Here is a 20,710-nt window from a genome sequence, read left to right on the forward strand (position 1 = left end):
CAATCAACAACAATAACGTATCATTTACCTCTGCATCAATCCAATCATTCAAATCCCTCGAACCATTCAAACCACAAATCATGTGAACAACAATCACATGACAATGAACCAACAAACAATCGTCAACTCCTAAAAGCTATACAGACTACCCTACAGAGACAACACCATCCATCAATGAATCAAAAAATGGGGCAAAAAACCTAAGCACAAACTGAAGAACACGGGAACTCGGATCCCGCATCACCTAAGGGGAAAACCCTAGACAACGAACAACACAACACAAAAATCGCATACGAGCGGACACACAAACCAAATCTGAAACGAGTACAAAGGCATTAAACATCAACGCACATTGAATAAGGCAACAAACAAACCCAAGCATCGATGGAACATATCGCAAAGAAGGGGGAAGGAAGAACTTAGCTCGCGAAACCCTAGAAACCGCAGCTCGCCGTGCCAGGGAGCGGCGCCAGGCCCTAAGCGCCCTGCACAGGCGGCCAGGGTCGGCGCGCCACGCGGGGGATCCACGCCGACGGCCGGTCGCCCAGGTGGAACCGCCACACGCAGAGCAGCACCAGGCCGCCATCGGGGCTGGCCAGGGCCACACCCACCTGCGCGAACCGGACGCCCTCCACGCGGGCGCACACGGCCTCATAGCGGGCGTCGAGCGTGCCGTAGGCCGTTGAGCGTGCCGGGAGTCGACGGGAGGAAGCCGAAATGAAATGAGAATGGGAAAAGGGGGAAACGGACGACACAAAATCAGGCGTGGTTCCCGAAAAATCAAACAGTACAAAAAAAAAACGGGACCCACATGTCATAGAAACAAACAACCAAACACCAAGATCAGACGTCCCGAAAACGCGCCACGAGACAACAATCGACGGCCCAAAAATCGGTTAGAACGTAAACAAAAAACAACCGGGCAAGATATAGCAATTATGTTTGTTTTTTTCCTTCAAATTGTGTATAAACTCTTTTTTCTGTGTTAATTGAAAGGCAAGGCTTCTGCCACCTCAAAAAAAGAAGAAAAACTATCATGTAAGTGGACCTTCATATATTAGTTATTATAGGTGACAGTGCACTAGCGTTCAGCTAAATTATTAGCCATGGTCTATGAGCAGAGTACGAATCAAAAGCTTTCCACAAGCGACTGACAAACTTTTCAGATCAAAGGCTACGCGCGCCGGCGTCCTTGGCGGCGGGGAGATGGCCATGGCCTCTGAGCGAGTCGACGGCGTCGTCGAACATCTCCTCGACGCCCTTGAGATCGGCCAGCCCCAGCGCGCGGGCCTTGGACGTGTCGAAGCCGTACGACTGCTCGCCGTAGACGCTGGGCAGGCTCCTCGGGATCGGGTACGCCGGGAACCGCCGCGCGAGCAGCGCGACGAGGTCGCCGCAGCCTAGCACCGCCGCGTTGCAGATGTACCTCCCGTGGGCGCCCGCGGACTCGTACGCCAGGATGTGGCACCTCGCCACGTCGTCGATGTGGACGTACCCCATCCTCCCGTACACCGTGAACTTCGCTGTCTCTCCTGCAACCACAGCAGCAGCGTGCGTCTCATTGGTCACCCTTTCTTTCATAAACCTTGCATGCCGCAAATCGACCTTTGCATGCATATTGTTTACAAAAAAAGTTCAGTCCGGCAATCCCGTGCCGTAGTTGTTCTTAGAAAACAGTGTTTCACCTGTTCCTGTTCATGTTCTTTCTTTAACTATTTATAAATTTATCCAGTATGCCCCTTAAAGAAAACAGTGTTTCATTGGTATTCTGATAAGGATATATATGAGGCTGATGAGGGTTTTTTTTTCTCTAAAAAAGACTGATGAGGGTTCTGTCCTGACAGAAATTTTGCATACCTTGGAATAAGCCGAGGACATCAGAAGCAGTGGGGCTGAGCTCAGGAGACAGATTAGGTCCGATAACGAAGGTTGGAAGAACAGTCACAAGGTCGATCCTGTGCTCTTTGGCGAACTCCCAGGCCGCCTTCTCGGCGAGGATCTTTGCAACGGCATACCATATCTAAGGGAGCAGCACATTGGCACGATCCAAATTACTCGTCTGAGAAAATCACCGCACAAGATCATAGCCTGAGTTTAGATTTGATAACCTTACGCTCACCTGGAGACTTTCGCAGTACTCAATGGAGCTCCATGACGTTTCATCCAGCAACACGTTAGGGGGCAGGTCGGCTTCATCCTTGATCCTCACGGTCGCCGACGAAGATGTCAGGACAACCCTCCTGAGGGATGGATTCTTCTTGCATGAACGTAGCACGTTCAGAGTGCCGTTTATTGCTGAATCAAGCATTTCCTCCTGCAAAGTGGCATCGTCATATTTCAGTTGCTATTTGTTCAGATTTTCTGAAGCTGAAAACATGAGAAACCTTCAGTTTCTAACAAAAATGGAGTGGTCAGAATTGCTGTTTCGCATGCCTTGGAATCAGATTTAGTGATGACAGGCGATGCAGTGTGGAAGACGCCCTCACAAGCCATCACAGCGTCGTCAAAGCTCCCTTCCTCCAAGAGGTCAGCTCTCACAAGCTGCAGCCTTTCCTTTGCGCCTTCCAAATTCCAGAGGTGTCCTACTTTCTTGTCATTCCCTATCAAGACATCAAACAAGTTACCTTGCTTTCAGTAGAGATTTATTTGACAAGTAATAAAAATGGACATAAACCGTTACCAGGTATTACTAATAGATTAATTCAGACCAGCACAATAAGATGAAACTGACCTGGGTCTCTGACTGTTCCGAGGACATGGTACCCAGACTCAAGAAGCCGCTTGACGAGCCAGGAGGCGATGAAACCAGCCGCCCCAGTGACACAGACTTTACCCTTAGCAGCGCTAGCCATTCTCTCAGACTCCAGGTGCTCCTGTGATTTGATCCAAGGTAGTTTATATTTATATTATGCACATTGAAGTACCCAGTATGGCTAGTGTGTCACCCCTTTTTGGTGACTCAGTTGGGCAGGTGGAGAGTTGGCTTGGTCATGTGAGGCTCACAGCTTCTGCACTCCACTGGATTAAACCACTCCCATCCTACAAAAGTTCACAGCTTAGAAAGGCATGAATTACCAACCTACTTGTATTGCAGGAACCTTCTTCCTTCCTACTGAGACGCTGCTTTACCAAAACTTTCTTAAACATGTGTAATTTCATCAGTTCAAGTTACTGGTTAGTGGTTAGTTTATTCCAATGGCAACTGTCCCTAACAGAATGAGGCAATGCACAAGAAGTTTCATTCCTGGACATTTTATTCTGATTACATCCTTTTTCTCGAAACAAAAATCTGATTACATACTGGTTGATGATGGCATGTCACTGCAATTCAATCAAAACTGTCACAACAAAAAAATTACAGTCTTAATGTACACAAAAAATGCCTAGGGAAACTAAATTCCTACAGAGCATGCAAAATGTATGTTGTACAGTTGATCTTCCCTAGGATCCCTACTCTAGTTCGGAGTAGATTCCAAATGCTGGGAGTTAAAGAGGGGCCGTTGAGGAGGGTATCCTGGAAGGAGAGAGTTTCACACTAGCACAGATCTTCCCCTCAATATGCGCAGGTACAGGTAGGACTTGGATCACAGTGCAACAGGCAGACCTGGTAGTGTGCAAATCCACTGTCCAATTTCACTTCTGAGGAGATAGGCCGAATGAAGAAGCAATTTCTGCCAAGTGCTGCCCTGTTGAATTTGTTATGAATGCTATAGGGACTACAGGCTGAAACATGAACTCATCGTCCTCCACCTGGAGGTCATAGCATGTTTTGAGTTCCATTGCTTTAGATTCTGTAGCTTCAGCTTCTTTACGTAGTATCTCAACTTCATCAGTATCATCTGTTTCAGTTGCAGCAGTCAATTCTGCTCTAGCAGCAGCACAATCTAACCGGAGTCTTTTGTAACTTGTCAATGCTGACTCTTTTTCTTTAAGTACAATAAGCCCTTCGCATTCCTGTATCTTGTCTGTTGTTGCTACAATGTCCTTTTCTATTATCTCTAGATCAGTAGCAGCTTTCTCCAACTTACCATGCAGTTCGTCCTTTTCGGAATTAAGAGCTTTTGCCTCTGCAGCTATCCTTCCTGCTTCCTTAAAGTTTCTTGCAGCAGCCGCAACTTTCTTTTCAGCCTCTAACTCAGGGCCCCTTTTGTCAATGAAGCTCAATTTCTGCTTAAATGAATCCATTTCTTGCTGTATGCTTGTTCTCCTTGACGATACCTCCTGCAAGACAAAATCAAGTATAAAATATTTAGAATAGCTTACATCCAAAACAAAACATGAAGCTCAGTATTTAAATAATACAAATATTAAAAAAATAAAAGAATAGTTGGTGTACCTGAAGAGTAGTTCTTGCATCTGTAATTTTTTGCCTAAGCATTTGAATATCTTGCAAAAATTCCTCCTCCATTTTTAGCAACCCAATTCTATCCTCTCTTGACTTCAAAATCGATGATGCAAGCTTTCTTCTTATTTCAACTGATTGTTGGCAAGTTTTTGCTTCAGAGGAACAAGCACCAATAATTTCCCTCAACTCTGAATCTTTTTGCTCTGTTAAAGAAATGAACTTGTCAATTTCATTCTTTTTCAACACAAGTTCTTCAGTCTCTAGATCCACTTTACTTTGGGCTTCCTTCAAGGAATTGAGCTTCAAGTCAATATCTGACTGAGAGCCATGGAATCTGGAGACCACTGAACTGATTCTTTCTTGAACTTCATGGATCCGGGCATTGTTTTCAGCTATCTCTGCTTCTTTCAACCTCACCAACTCTAGAAGCTCAGCTAACTCCTTAGCAAGGATTTCTCCTTTTTTACTAAGTGTATCTTGCTCCAGTTTGTCTTCTTCAACCAAATGCTCTATTGACCCTTCCAACCCAGAACGTGCTTCTAAAACCAACTGTGTTTCAACTTCAATTTCTAACTTCTTTGTTTCTAGTAACTCCATTGATGTTTGCCACCCTTCTATTTCTTTCGAGGATAATTCTTGTGCTTGCTTGCTCTCCGAATTAGCATGCTCAATGGCATCCTAAGAAAGGTAGAGTTTTACGAATTAAGATAAAAGAGTAGAAGCCATTGCAATTATACCATAAGAAATAGCAATTGTTTGTTGTTTAAGTTTGTATCGTAGATCATCTTATCTTGCATCGACTTTTAACTATGGTTTTGGGCACTAGATGGTTCCAACAAGTTACATAACAGGAAGAAAAGATATATTGGACAAAGCTATGTGATGCAGACCTAATTCAGAAACTTAAGCAACAACCAGTCGCATGTAAAATAGTAAAATGTATCCTTTTCAATCATAGAGGATAGCTCACTTTTGTAGCCTGTAGTCAAAAGGTTGGAATATTATCTTGCTTGAAACTTCTTGCCAATAATTACATAGTAAACATAGTGGATGATTATTCCTTGAGCATTAACAAAAATTGCATCAATACTACACACATAATATGATAGGACGTTCCATAATTTACACGTTCTATCTTGTGTTGAAATTAGCCCCTCACTAGATCATGTCTATAAGTGTTCTTCAAACAAAGAAAAGATTACACCAAGATTGTATTACAAGGTAAAAATTGTAAAGATGGTATATAAGTAGCAAGAATTCATATTTGAGAGTGGAAATTCAGATGCCTATGTGTTTTCTTTAATGTTTGAGCAATGGTTGTTTGGAGCTACAATTCTATGCCAAGTTAAAACAATACTGACAAAGATAATTTACCTTTGCAAATTGCTTCAGAAGGGCAGCAGCTTCCTCCTCGGCAGCAATACGAGACTCAAGCACCTCCTGCAGCTCCGAATCCACTGAACCATAGTCAAGCTCAGCATCACGCAGCGCCGTCAACAGCCGATCCTTCTCCTTCTCGAGCGCAGCGAGGGAGTCACTGATCCTCTCTGCCCTCTCAAAGTCCTCGGCCTCACAGGCCTCCTCCAGCTCCCTCTCCAAATCCTTGTGCCTGGATGCCACGGAGGCCGCCTCCTCCGCCACCTTCCTCCGCCGGCCAGCCAGAAGCCTCCTCTTGGCAGCCACGGCAGCAGCCCTCTGCTGGATGGAGTCCAGCTTGCCGGAGATTTGGGATCTGAGGAGAGCCAGCCTCTCCTCGATCCCAAAGGCTGCAACTCCAGCATCTTCGTTCTCTTTCCCATCATCGTCCTCCTCCTTTGCCGCCTCCTCTACACGCGGCGGTGAATTGGTATCCACATACACCGCCTCCGCGTGCGCCTCGTAGCCGTTGGCATAGACATCGACTTGCTGATCAGGGAGCTGATCGATGGTACGAGTAGCGGCCGGATGCGGCGAAGCGTCCAGGAAGGCGATACTGCTAGCGGAGATCGCAGCAGCTGCTGCGGAGGCACGAACCGTGGCAGGAGGGGAAGGCGGCGCGGGCTGCGGCGAGCGGCCGTACCCGATGCGCACGGCCCTCTTCTTCTTCCGTAGCGAAGAGGAGGACGGCTGCCGGGAGAGCGCCGCAGCAGTGGCTTGCGGCGCGGGCGACGGCGCGGGGGGCAAGCGGCGCGTGGCCCCGATCCTCGCCTTGCGGGGGCGGCGGCTGCTCCAGCGAGAGCGGCTCCTGCGGGGCGAGGAGGGTGAGATCGGAGAAGAGGTCCTCGTCGAGCGGCGGTGGCGCGGACAAAGCCGCGTCGGCGTCGGGGCGGGCGGCGGGTGGCAGCTCAGGGACAGGGACAGAGACAGGGGCAGGGGCAGGGGCAGGGGCAGGAGCGGGGGCTGGGGCAGGGACCGGGTCCTCGGTGGCGGCGGGTTCTGGCGCGAAGAGGACCATGCCCTCGAAGAGCGAGCTGCCGTCCTCGGCGCCTCCCCACCGATCGTCCTGGGACGCCATCGCCGCCGCCGCCTCCTCCTGACCAATCGGTGGCTGACGGATCGGGAAGAGTAAAGACGACTACAAGGTGGGCGGTGGAGTGGACTGAGCAATAATGGATGGGACGTGGGCGACGCCGCCACTGCGTGCGTTGCTAGATTAGATCATCGAGGAATAATTCGTGCGGTAATCGCCGTGATCTGGCATCCGAGTCTGTCACGGTGTTACCTTTGTCTCGTACTACCACGGAACTGCTTCGGATGCGGAGGACGATGATGAACTGCCTGCCTGCGTTGCAAGGCTTACGTGGACTGCTTCTCTTAGCCCACATTTTTTTCTGTTTTCATCTAAAACTAGTAAGGTCCCTATCAAAAAAAAAAAAAAAATAGCAAGGTCCAGATGAAATTATCTAAAATTCCTGTTTTCCACATTTTCTCCTGTGAAAATAAACTGATTCATCTAAAACTCATATATGATTTCTATGAAATTTCTACGTTACAAAAGACCTTACTAATTTTGTGCTAGAATTTTGGTACAACCGGGGGAATCGTCCTTGTTTGCTTGGAAACAGCAAACTCTGCTAGTCCATGCCAGGAATTTCATTCTTTGCTTCCTGTGTAGGATCATCAGGTATCATAAGCATCCGTTGTCAGAACTGGACGGTGTTTCATTTCATACAAACAGAGAAGGCCTCTTTACATGAAGTTCCAAATTCTAGCAGGGGAAAAAAATTGCTTGAATTTCAGGTGGAACTTCAATCGGTGAGATTCCGAAGGTAATCCTCATTTTCAAGGCCCTGGCCCCTGGCTATAATAATATAGTAATAGTAAAGGATCTTACAACAATTGCAATAATCCACTGAATACTTTCCACGCATTTGTGCGAAAGCCTGAACAAACTTGTTTCATGAAAACCCTAGCCCCATTAACACCGACTCCTGAATGATGGAAAACAATGGCTAGAACTTCATTTCATTTCCCATGGATGCAAATGTAACCACTGTTTATGCTAAAATAGAACGAGTCGACAACAGAATAATGGGCATCATAACATGTACACCTACAGCTGCATCGGTCAACAAAAAGCAAAACACACCTGTACACAAGACACGGCTGCTATCGACAGTCTATGCATACACGACCAAAATAATAGGGAGTGCAGAGGACACCTGACGGACTCCTGTGTTTCCTCTACTTCAGGTTCAAACTGCGCATCATGCAAATGATCTAGTATTACAGGCAATGTTAAACATAGCCAATAGGACAAGCAGATTTCATCTCGACTCATGGGATTCGATCCCTCTGTGCGCCAGGTGGAGCAGCTGGCATTGGGAACGGACAATAGACTCCGTTAACATGAGGTGCCTCCACATATGGGCTCTAGAAAACAGAAGAAAGCAAGTCAGTGGCTTGCATGAGAAAGAGTCAGAAAGCTTTTCCAAGATATCAATAACTTGATGGTGTTACAATGGCAAAGCAATCGTGTTTACGAAGAGGAGCTGTTACCGGGACAGGAGGCTGATTAGGAGTGAACGGTGCCTCCCTCTTTGGGGATGAGTCAGGGGAGCTGCCATCATTGTCGTCCATGTTGTCTATATTCTTCACTTGTGATGTTTCCCCCTCACTAGGGTTGAGCTTAACCCGCTAAGTGGAGCAAGAATAAAACTCAGATACTGGAAACGTCAACGGCTTTATTGCTATACAAACAGAAATTGAGCAATACCTGAAAAATTCTTCCTAAAGTTTTTAAGCCTTTAGCACGAAGGCGCAATTCCTCCTTCCTGGCACTACTGTCTTGAAGTACCTGGTATTGGTAGTGTTAGAAATCTACAGCTACACTAGCCATGTTAATAAAGTACTAATGGCTGCAAAGGGAAAGGTGCAGTTGTTGGGACAGACCATTTGACAGACATGGGATAATGTGGCTTCTATGTCAGCAACGTTAAGCTTCCACAAGGAATCAACCATGACTTTCTTGTGGTTTTCCATGTACATTTCAAGTTCTGCCTCTGTGTACTGGCCCTCGGCACTCATATACTTCCTCAAGTCCTCTTGCAACTGCATAAGAGCTATTGCACCTGCCAAATAAGGAAACAACAATGTGTCAAAAACTAAGGAGACAACAAAATTCATGAAAAACATAGCACATCAACATAGATGATGCCAAAAACTGCATTATATGCTTCCAAAATTTTCAGACAAAAGTCCAGTTAAACAATGATTAGTTCTACGTTACCTGTGGCAGCTGTTACTTGGGATTTGATAAAATGCCCTTTGTCTCTGAACCATTCAGCAATAAATGGAACCCCCAAAAACATCGCTTTCTTTCCAAGTTCTTTTGCAGCTTGCCTTGAATATACATAGCCAATAGTGTTCAACATAACAATTCCATATGCTGCCATATAAGCAAAACAGAACCAAAAGAGGGAAAAACTTCAGTTAACAGAGCACAAATTCTTACCTGGAAAGAACAGATTAAAAGAGTAGCCTGAAGTGAACAAAGATTGAGTGCATACTGATAACACTAAACAACAGGTTTGGCCAAAAAAATATTTCCCGTAGGATAATGACACTATCATAAACTTCAGGGATAAGGAAGAATGGCATATCTGCCAGCTGTGATCTTATGTACACCTTTTACTTCAGATAAGAGGTCGGTTTCAAACCTTATTTTCAGTTATTAGTTAAGAGGGCATTAAGAAATTCGAATGTGCTTCTCGTGCTTCTATTTTCTGCTTCATTTAGGCGAATAAACTCAATAAGTGGTTGTTTTAAGAGTGATGTCAAATGCAGTAATACTTGTCAAGATATTTAACTATCTATTGAACCATATGATAAATAAAAGAGACAAGAAAAACTTATTCAATACCATACGCCAACTAAGAAAACAGACAGCATGGGATTAAAAGGAAAAACATATTTGGCATTGAGCGACAGAAGGGATTCGTAACGGCTAAAACCTGCATTGCTAAGTTTGGACACCTCTGCTTCAGCATGCTGGATGAATTCTTCCTTATTTCCTTGAACATAAGTGTTTAGCAGGTTTTTCAGTGTCTCTGCAAGTTTTTCTTCCCGTTCCTTTTGAACAGCCTGCAGTTTTAGTTTTCCATTCAGCATGATATTATTGCAGAAAGAGTATGAAATGCAAAAGAAAAAAGAAAAACATGGATGGGATATTGACCAACCAACAACCATGATGATATTAAGTTATTAACCAACTATCTCGAAGTTTATATAACAATCCTGCTAAAGGAACATACCTGCATTCTCTCTTGCAGCTTTCTTGCATCAATCTGCTCATCTTCACCAAAATTATCTAGTGAAGCCATTGATGCCATTGCCAGTTGACCAATGTAATTCTCAAAAAGCTCACTACCAAATAGAATTGCAAAAATTGCTGCTGGATCAATAATTCCTTCCCTGTCAAATGTTGAAACCATGTGAGTAGGGATTTTGCTCTCTTATAAGATTATCTGCAGCATGAGTGAAATCACCGGTTAACCCAACAAAATCCCATCTTCGGTGGGAGAACATTATTTGCTCCAAAAAAGTTCCAAATACGATATCCATGATGGTTAATCATGAATCCTGACTCTATGAGCTTAACACCCTCCCCTTTTGGTACAGCCTCTGCTTCCTACTCAAAAGATGCAGCAGGATCATGCCATTTGGTAGCACTCCGAAGCAGTGCCAAAAAAGAGAAGGCCTTGGACTGGTTTGGAACAACATGAAATAGTTTGATTCACATAGGAATAGGAAAATTTTCCCATGCTCCAACAAGCCCTAGTTCCTTTGACAAGCGGCAGCATGTAATTTATTTGTAATTGAACATACGTTGAGATGCCGTCTTTCCCATGTGAGTCATAAGCTTGGCGCTGTGTGGGATCACTGAGAACTTGGTATGCTTCTCCTAGTTCCTGTTATGAAAATTCTATTGAGAACTAAATAGTATGCAAAGTAATGCCACGTAATGGTATCAAATCGTATTTTAAGACTGGCCATGAAGAATCATATAAGGTATATATAGCCATTCAGTAGCAACGCGCAACATGTTCATTAGTGATGTAGAAGTGTTTTCACTGTAAGCATGCATCTATGTCACATATTCAGATAGAGGGAGAGAGAGTCACATATCACAGTTTGTCAGTATATAATATCATCAGAATCACAAGTAAAATGTCATCATAATTGTCCCTGCACACAATCACAGACACCATACTAGTGAAATAGCCTAGCTCAATGCAACAAGTAAAGAGCATTCAACCTACATTGAGGATGTTAACTTTGGATAAAGGAGTTTGTTGCGGAATTGAGAAATTCACGTCTCAAGTATGAGCAATCCTATTTCTAAAAACAAGACAAATGAAAAGTCTCAACGTGACCTTTCTTTTTAAAATGACATTATGATACATGTATAATGTCTCCATTCTTAAAGCAGCAGCCAGATATTTTGTAGGCTACAAAGAAGAATGACTATCTAAATGTGCATTACAAAATGATATGGAGCAACTCTTCAGTATAAAACACTAAAACAGTAACGGAATGCGTCATATATGTCAGAATTAGATTTTGTTCACTCGTCAAAATTGTTGTTTAAGAACTAGATTCCTATTAATCATACTTCATGTAATAGATTGTTTTGACTATCCTGTTAGCAATATTAAGGTATCATTGAAGTGAACAGTCGTTCAATAGCAAAGTACTAAGTCTAGCCACCTAATAAAACCCATTTAAACCAGTAAACCCGGCAGTTAGCACTGCCTAAACTTTTTGGGCATTGGCGTCGAGCAATAAGTCCCTAATCTGATTGAATCGAGGATTCTACACTACAGACAGAGTAGCTAGCAGCAGCATCTCTTAGCTGAGCCATTGAATCGAGGATTGTACACTACAGGCAGAGTAGCTCGCAGCAACATCTGTAAGCTGAGCAAAGCATAGATACCACAAGCTGAGAAATGGCAAAAACAGCTATACCTGGAACTTCTCCGCGGCCTGCGGATCATTCGGGTTCTTATCGGGGTGGACCAGCCTCGCCTGCACAGCCACAACCAGCAGCAGCGACAGGAATCAGATCAAACGCCCGCGGCAGAGCAAGCGGGAGCGAGGAGCCGGCCACTTACCTTGACGTAGTACGCCTTCTTGATCTCGGACTCGGTGGCGGACGGGTCCACGCCCAACACGTCGTAGTAGCGCGTATCCTTCACCATTTTGGCTCCCTCTGCTCAAGCTTCGATCTCCCCTCCGACTCCCCCCCGGATCAGGCTCCAGGTGGGAGCGGATCCGTCCGGGTATCCGGTTGGTGGAGAGGTGACGGGGTGCGCCAGGCGGTGGGATCCGGTGGCGGTGGCGGCGGCGGCGGTGGGGGCGCCGGGGTCGGGGGAGAAGCCGGCTTTTGAGGTCCGGCCACGCACACAGCGCGTCGACTAGACTTTTTCTAAAGTTTTCAGGGAGAATTTTGTCAATTGCCACGCGCACAGGCCGTTGGCCAAGTTGCCAAGTTAGACTGGGACCCGCCCGTGACTGTAGTCCAACGACGAAATCCATATCTTCCCACATTTGCATTTTGCTAAAACTAAATAGTCCTTAATGACAGCTCAAAAATAAACTATAATTCAAGCCTACAGCTCAAAAGGAACAATTTGATGTTAGGTACTTTATCATATTAGTAGGACACAACATGTCAACATTAACATAGGAATTAGTATTTAATACTGCAATAACAAAAGTAGTGACTTCTCCAAGCTAAAACTAGCATTTTGTAGGTGGGATAGGGCTTCAGACTTTGGATTAACAGAAACCCCACAATATTCCAAACCTAAAAAATGGTTCTAAACCCGCCATTTCGATCCTGATTTTATGGCGATGGTAATTTTGTTGAAAACTCTACTTTTAGGGATTGTCACTCTCGTCTTTTATTAGTATATGTGCACATTAGTTTAGTGTTGATTATTGCCTGTGCTGATTACTTAAGAGAGGGGACCTAGTAAGATTTAATTAATATTACAAAGAAATTATAGCAAGTCGATACGATGTCTTATCACTAGTTTTAGTAACTTATAAAAGTTACAACAGTTTTTTTTTGCGAAGAAAGTTACAACAGGCTTAACCAAGAGGAGCACCCTAAAAAAAACCAAAGAAAGAAACCACAGCAACCCAATTTGCATCCTAATATTTACTTTATTTAAACAAATAAGTTAATGTTGTCTATTTTAGTGGGAAAACGATTGAGTTACAAGGCCCCGGCGTCGCTAGGTGAGCTGAATGAGAGAAATAAAAAAATTTTACTCTCCTTTTTTATTTTCATTATTTGGTCTCACATGTTCTTCTTTAAAATTCTCAAAAGACGTGTAAAATCATTTGACTATTTGTTCATCACTAGCAAACTATCTCTCCTTGCTCTGTCATCCACGTGGACAAGGACTGGCGTCTCGTGACATCGCCACCATTGCAGACACACTTAATGTCTTAAACATATACATATCTATCTCTATCTCTATCTCTACATGTATCTATATCTATATCTATATCTATATCTATATTTATATCTGTATATATATCTCTATCTCCAAATACTTTCTCCACTCTAGTTTATAAGACATTTTATTATATTGGTCAAGAGTCAAACTTTATAATCTTTGCTCAATAATTTGGCTAACAACTCTTAACTATTGTATACAAACTTGATAATATTATATCTATAGTAAAATTACTATCCAATAATCATAATTTTATAACTATAGAAATATAATATAATATAATTGCATGGTCGACGTATAATTTAGAAGATGGTGTCATCAAAAAGAGTACTAAAGAGCAAATGGTCTCTTCCAACCCGTTTTTTATTCTCAAAAGTATGTGGTCCAGACTCATCACAACCCAACTGCTCGTGTCCAACGATGGTACGAGATCCAACTTCAAGACATATTAGATCATGTTGTAGTCCACATTCATGTTTGCTTATCTAATACTAAAAAGCGAAGTGATTTTTTCATCTGCCTTTCTTTTATCAAAAGTGCGCTTGCATTCCATGTCGATCCGGAATCATGACCGTTCTCATGAGTTAGAACAAATCACATTTAAAAATGGTATAAAATCTAATTCCAAAACTTATTGAATTGCATTGCAACACATGATATTTTTACTAAGGCCCCTTTTGGAATGCAGGATTGAAAAAAATGACGGAGGAGGAAAAAACGCAGAAATAGAATATGAATACATATGTAAAACAGAGGAATGAAAAATATAGGAAGTTTGTAGGAATAGGTGTTTGGATGACCTGTAGGAGAAACACAGGAAACCAAACACATGAGATTTGAGTGGATGCTTTTTTTCATATGGTTTTCCTATGAAATCAAACACAGGAAAGTTTTCTATGTTTTTCCTACATGCAATTCCTCTAAACCAAAGAGCGCTATAGTGATTCAATCTATAGGAACGTGGATCCTACATTTTTCCTTTGTTTTTTCTGCAATCAAAAGAGGGCCTAAATGATAATTGTGGAAGCACTTTACTAAACGATAATTGTGGAAGCACTTCAAAATTTCGAAAAACATAAGGTACAAAATGACGAGAATTGCCCTGACCCTGAGCAACGAGTCAGTGACAGTGACAGGGTGACGGAGTGACAGCTCACCGTCTCCCTCCGCGTCGACGACTGTCGCTACCGTTTCCAGCCTCCTTTCTTCCTCCACTACCGTCTTTTTTCTCTCCCCAATTCCATTGACTCCTCGGCTCGCCGCGCCAAACAGTGTTGAGTTGGTTCGTCTGTAAGGAGAGAGACCACCCAAGACAGCGATGGCGGGGACGCGAGGGGCGCGGCATTGCTGCTTCTGCTGGCCACTTCGGCGGCGGCGGCGGTGGCGGGCGGCGAGAAGGTCTGCGACAAAGGGTGGGAGTGCAGCGGCAGCCAGTTCTGCTGCAACGAGACCATCGGCTACTTCTTCAAGGCGTACCAGTTCGAGGAGCTCTTCTCCAAGCGCGACTCCGATCTCGCCCACGCCGCTCGTTTCTGGGACGGCCTTCATCACCGCCGCCGCGCTCTTCGAGCCCCGCGGGTTCGACACTACCGGAGGCAAGGAGATGGGCATGAGGGAGGTCGCCGCCTTCCTTGGCCACGTCGGCGCCAAGACATCCTGTACTACGCTCTCTTCTTCTCTTTGCTAACCACTCTATAATTTTGCAATCCGATGCCCTGGGATCGACTGATAGATTCAGATGATTTGTTTTTTGAACTGATCGCTTGATGCAGGCGTGCTCACTAGTAGAATTCGCGATCTAGGCATTTAGCCATGTTCCTGTGCACTGAGATCTGTAGCCAGATTTATGTAGATGAGTGTAGGATTCCAGGATAACATGATTTGCTTGATATTGAATTGAGAATCTCAATTATCTGGGATTTCTCCAAAGAATTTCACAGAATACCTTCAGCACTAGGATCACAAGCACAGACAATGGAAAGTTGGAAACACATGTTTGTTTCATTTCAATTATATCTAACTGTCGAATGCAATGGCATACCCTTGATAGTTCTTTTGGTATTTGGGTCTTAGATTTGCAATCTGTTTTTTAATCCAGGAAAACGACACTATAATGGACTTTGGTTTCATCTTGGTAGGTGTGACTTATGAGGTTGGCAAGGTTGGATTTACACACTGTAGTTCTGTTTGATTGATTGGAATCTTGTGTAGATTAATCTGAATTTTGTCTGATATTGTTATTATAATACACTTAACACTGGAATGGTGTGTTCCATTAGGTGGATACAAGGAAGCGCCTGATGGTGAAACAGCTTGGGGGCTTTGCTACAACCATGAATTGAGCCCAAGCCAGAGCTATTGTGATGATAGCAACTAATTATACCCTTGTGTTGAAGGAGTTGAGTACTATGGCCGAGGTGCTCTTCCTGTTTACTGGTGAGGCTGATATGCCCTGTCTTCACTTCTGTTGGTTACGAGTTGAGTAAGTTAAGTGATTGACGATTGGCTATGTTGTTGATGTTTCCCAGGAACTACAACTACGGTATCGTTGGGAAGGGTATCAAGCAGGATTTGTTGAACCACCCAGAGCTACTGGAACAGAATGCCACACTTGCATTTGAAGCAGCCATTTGGAGGTGGATGACTCCAATGAAGAGGAAGCAGCCATCTGCTCATGATGTGTTTGTTGGTAACTGGAAACCCACCAAGAAGGACACATTATCCAAGAGGTTTCCTGGCTTTGGTGCTACCATGAACATCCTGTATGGTGATGCCATCTGTGGTAAAGGATCCACCGATAAGATGAACTTCATTATATCCCATTACCAACATTATCTCGGCTTGATGGGAGTTGGCCGTGAGTGCTCTGAAGATAACTTGGATTGTGGTGACCAGGTGGCTTTCAATCCATCATCAAAGAGTTCTGACTTCTAAGAAATATGTTTCAAAAATCCTTGAATGCTACCCTGTATATCTGGGCCCACTAATTGGCTTCCCCAGTCTATTGAGACCATATCTGTGAAACAATGCAATGCTTTTCTCTACTCTTGAAGCAGAGAGAATTAAAATCCAGTTATGTGTCAAATGTACAAATTATATTGTCTCCTCGTTGCTGCTTCTTTTCGGCTGCCATGTATATTGTTTTAGCAATAATCTTTTTGTTTGTGGCTTGCCCCCTTTTGTTTTGAGCTAGTATAGTTTAATCCGTCACTTCTAGTTGAGCTTAAAATTAGGGTCGTGGGTTGGTTTGTTTTGTGAATTCGGTCAATTGGCGGTGCGAGTTTTGGTCTTTTGGGTCATTTTGTATTTCATATTATTCTTGCAAGGCTATTTCGAGAGGCACAATTTTGGAGAACTCTTCATTCTTGTAAAATCATAAACAAAAAGACAAGGTATGTTTGTGCCACAGTGAAAAAGACATCAAAGACAGTGAAATTCCATTGTGAATTAGAGAGATAAGCAAGGGTCTTTGGAGGCATAGCTGTTGGACAAAAAAAAAATGGAGGGATAAATATCTCTGGAACACAGCTTATCCAAGTGACTTCGTGGGGACCGGAAGTTGGGAACCACACATGGATAACCAGGAACAGATAGCCTGACTAGTGGGTTGTGTCCTTTTCCTTTTTTTTCATTTCAGAGCTGTGGTAGGCTGGTAGCTGTTACTGAAAACTCAGAGAAGGCAAGCCGGGAAAGGGGATGGAGCTCACCAACATCCCCTATATTGCGTCGTCTTCGTCCTCCAGCAGTTTCTATTACAGCTACAGCGCTGTGCCTGCAGGTGATGTTAGAGAACTCTCATTCCCGTATGCATATGATGCAGTCTTGTCTGCATGGAAACAAATAACCTGAGAAATCATTATGTACAGAGGTAGAAGAGATGGGAAGCTGGTAATAAAAGCTGCTGCAGCTGGTAGTAAGCTTGCTGCTGATTCAGTATGTTCACAACTCTTTGAGCAGGAAATTGAAGATTCCATTTCAGGTACACATCGCAGTTCTTATGCTTTGTGTTTCAGTTAGAACCTCATATCACTTGGCTCCAAATCATTTTTTCTGAATCTGTAAATATTTGAATTGAAGGGCGGGTCTGGTGCAAGCGGTAGAGTCTTACCGCCTGTGACCGGAAGGTCCCGGGTTCGAGTCGCGGTCTCCTTGCATTGCACAGGCGAGGTTAAGGCTTGCCACTTACACCCTTCCCCAGACCCCGCACAGAGCGGGAGCTGTCTGCATTGGGTACGCCTGTAAATATTTGAATTACAATGGTAAACTTTTTGTTGCTTGGGCTGATGCCAGACCATGGAAATTAGTATGGTCAACTCAAAGTTTGTCTTCTCTGGTGGCTCCAGGTCCTAGATCTTCCTGGCGTATAAGAAGGAGAGACTTTGCTTATGCCATTTTACTCCCTTTTCTGATTCCTCGTATTAACATCTCTATCGCGTAAGTGCATTATTATCACTGAATTTAGCTATTCAGCTCTTAAAATTACCAACCGACATTCAAAAGAGCATCTTCTTGATATTTCAAATGGTAAATACTGTGTGAACATGGATTTAGAAGGAGAAGCATGTAATGAGCCATATTTGAAAGAAGAAGCCATACTCGAATCTAGTAAACTTGGAACAGTGATCTAGTAAAGGAAAAGATCCTTAAATCTGTTTCTTGCTCCTAAAACAAGTGTTATTTATAAGAGAAGTTATCTGGTTGATTTCACAGGGCTGAGATATCTGATGCTTCAATTATTCGAAGTGGTGTGAGGAATGTTTTAACCAAGGCCAAGGCTGCTGGTGTGCTTCGATTGGTTTTCCATGATGCAGGGACTTTCGAAATTGGTGACAAATCAGGTTAGCCTCTTAATACCATGGTTGATTTCAGGTTGATGTAGTACACTATCAAATTCTTTGGATTAAGAAAACTGATAGGTTTTTGAGTAGCATTTGTATAAGAAGACTTTCTTAATATAATGATACGCATCTCTTATGTGTGTTCGAGAAAAAAAATCATTTGTCTACGAAAATTATGTGTCATGTGCGGACGCGTGTACTCCAGGCGCAGGCGCGCCCGCGACGTACGCAGGGCGGCCGAACGCGCTGCTCGCCAGGCGCAAGCCGCGCCCACGGAGGCCCAGCAGCCACTGCGTGGCTAGAGGAGCTCAGATTTAGAAAGTAATCAAGTTATTTTCCTTGATATTAGCATCTATTTGTTACCTAAAATTAGGAGGTTTGTTTCCCTTTGATAGCAGCCGCATAGGCTATAAATATTTGTAAGTGGCACTTGAGAAATTAAGCAAGAATATTATCTCTTCCTATCTCATCTACAAGCCTGCGGTAGAGGGGCATAACCTCACCGGAGAAGACGGCCGACGGCTACGAGCTGCGTAGCCGAGGCCCGGCGCGTCGAGGGTTCGACGACCTTGACATTATGCAAAATGGTATTGCTAAGGAGATATAAAATTCTATTTGTAAAAGTAAAGAAATAACATCATTTGTGGTGCATACTTGGTAAGATTGCTACCTCACTGCTATACTAGTTCAGCAAAGAGACATATTTGCCTTTCGTCAGACTACTAATATTGATACCTTTCAGGTGGCATGAATGGCTCTATAATTTATGAAGTTGACAGACCTGAAAATACTGGGCTGAATAGATCCATAAAGGTGCCCCCCTCTCCTGGTGTGTCTTTATCTTTCCTTCAGTTGATGTCTATTTAATTGGCTCATAATTGAACAGATACTAAGAAAAGCAAAAGAAGGAATTGACAACGTTCAGAAAGGTATGTAAATTATGCCATTTGCTGGCTTGCACTTTCTTTATGAACTCCAGTTTGGGTGTATTCACATGAGTCAAATTTCCTGCTGTTTGTGCTGACAGTGTCATGGGCGGATTTGATTGTCGTGGCTGGTGCTGAGGCAGTTGCGCTCTGTGGTGGGCCTGAAATTCCAGTAAGGCTAGGAAGATCAGATTCTAGGTGAGACATCACATTTTATTTTACTCCTTCAACTTACAATTTTAAGAAAGCTATACATTCCAGAATCCAGATTGTGTTTTTGTCTTTGTATCAGTAGTTTTCTGAAGAACACCATTCTTTTTGCAGCACTGCTGATCCAACTGGTAAACTTCCTGAAGAAACATTGGATGCAACTTCCTTAAAAACATTATTCAGCAAAAAGGGCTTTTCGTGAGTTGTCCTTTTTCTCAAGTTATATATATTTTGTGAATTCCAGTTCTTAATTTTGTTCTGTTTAGTGGACCTCATCTCCTCTGACCTGGCAATATTTGAGCAGATTTTATGTTTAATCCCTCTGCCTTCTAGCCATTGCTCCATAAAGCAGGTTGTGTTAATTAGGCCCATTTCTAAAGTTATATTTGGTACATAACAGGGCACAGGAGATGGTTGTTTTATCTGGAGCACACACAATTGGAGGTAAAGGATTCGGGAAATTGTTTTCGATAACACCTATTTCAAGGTGCTCCTTGAGAAGCCGCAAACATCTTCGAGTAAGTGCATGTGCTTATCAATTGTTTCGATTCTGTTTTTCCATCTCCTTTGGATTTTCGAGACGACTTGTCCATCATAACCCATTTGATGTCTATGCTTATCAAAACTTACCGTGTGGTCTTATCGTGTTCCTTTATGAAGCTGGCATGGCAGCAATGGTTGGGCTGCGCACGGACTGGGCACTCACCGAAGATGACGAGTGCTTAAGGTAGTTTTATGAAATCTGAACTACATCGGCTTTCCTTGATGACATCTTTTCCTCGAGTACTGATTCCGTAACAAAATGTATTTAGCACGTGGCTACACGGAATTAGATGGGCCAAGAAAATGCTAAATGTTGCATACTTGAAATCTGCAGATGGATCAGGGTCTATGCAGAGGACCAAGCTAGATTTTTCGACGACTTCAGGGATGCATACATCAAGCTCGTAGACAGTGGAGCCTCGTGGAGAGCGGCTTAATTAGAACCGTCTATTTCTCTACAATGTTAATGAATTTCTCCTCTGTACCAGTGTCTCGTTTGGACCATACGAGTTGCACTGAAATTTTACCAAAGCACAAAGCATTTTGTTTGCAGAAGGTTAATTGGAAAAAAGGCTCTATTTTAGATTCATCCAACCTGTATTCTCCCCACCAATGAATCCGAATTTCTTGCACAAAACTTGTGAGACAGGAGTTTACAGCACCATGCGAACCCACTGAGAGAGGATTGAAGATTATTACTAGTGAGCTGTAGATTGTTATTGCGTTAGTCTCAAAATGAATCAATTTCTAAAATCATCATAAGTCAAAGTATTTTTAAATTTAACAAATTTTATAGAAAATGGTATAATTCATGACTTATTAGTGATACAAATTTAACGTCATAAATATTGATGTTCTTTTATATAATTTGATCAAATATAAAAGAGTTTGACTTGCAAC

At 43.4% G+C, this 20,710-nt stretch overlaps 3 protein-coding genes and 2 pseudogenes across 3 annotated transcripts; 2 read left to right on the plus strand and 3 right to left on the minus strand.

The window, feature by feature from the left end:
* Positions 1-978: 978 nt before the first annotated feature.
* Positions 979-3,135, minus strand: LOC136501273 (tetraketide alpha-pyrone reductase 1-like). The gene is made up of 5 exons (XM_066496771.1): positions 2,732-3,135; positions 2,434-2,600; positions 2,120-2,314; positions 1,858-2,020; positions 979-1,532 (listed from the first exon to the last, which is right to left on the minus strand). Exons 1-5 carry the CDS (start codon positions 2,850-2,852, stop codon positions 1,168-1,170), a joined length of 1,011 nt encoding a protein of 336 aa, XP_066352868.1. The 5' UTR covers positions 2,853-3,135; the 3' UTR covers positions 979-1,167.
* Positions 3,136-3,242: 107 nt separating this feature from the next.
* LOC136501272 (uncharacterized) lies at positions 3,243-7,158 on the minus strand (annotated as a pseudogene).
* Positions 7,159-7,603: 445 nt separating this feature from the next.
* On the minus strand, positions 7,604-12,256 carry LOC136500472 (chaperone protein dnaJ 10-like). Its single transcript, XM_066495822.1, has 10 exons — positions 11,938-12,256; positions 11,792-11,851; positions 10,652-10,734; positions 10,078-10,237; positions 9,778-9,907; positions 9,054-9,212; positions 8,717-8,895; positions 8,541-8,621; positions 8,324-8,461; positions 7,604-8,197 (listed from the first exon to the last, which is right to left on the minus strand). The coding sequence occupies exons 1-10, from the start codon at positions 12,022-12,024 to the stop codon at positions 8,102-8,104; spliced, it is 1,173 nt and encodes a 390-aa protein (XP_066351919.1). The 5' UTR covers positions 12,025-12,256; the 3' UTR covers positions 7,604-8,101.
* A 2,267-nt stretch (positions 12,257-14,523) lies between these two features.
* Positions 14,524-20,404, plus strand: LOC136501178 (putative L-ascorbate peroxidase 6; annotated as a pseudogene).
* LOC136500156 (chitinase-like protein 1) lies at positions 14,612-16,227 on the plus strand. The gene is made up of 5 exons (XM_066495543.1): positions 14,612-14,951; positions 15,432-15,454; positions 15,573-15,596; positions 15,690-15,775; positions 15,822-16,227. Exons 1-5 carry the CDS (start codon positions 14,612-14,614, stop codon positions 16,225-16,227), a joined length of 879 nt encoding a protein of 292 aa, XP_066351640.1.
* Positions 20,405-20,710: the final 306 nt, after the last annotated feature.

Source organism: Miscanthus floridulus, chromosome 13 (genome assembly GCF_019320115.1).
Source record: "Miscanthus floridulus cultivar M001 chromosome 13, ASM1932011v1, whole genome shotgun sequence".
NCBI classification, from domain to species: domain Eukaryota; kingdom Viridiplantae; phylum Streptophyta; class Magnoliopsida; order Poales; family Poaceae; genus Miscanthus; species Miscanthus floridulus.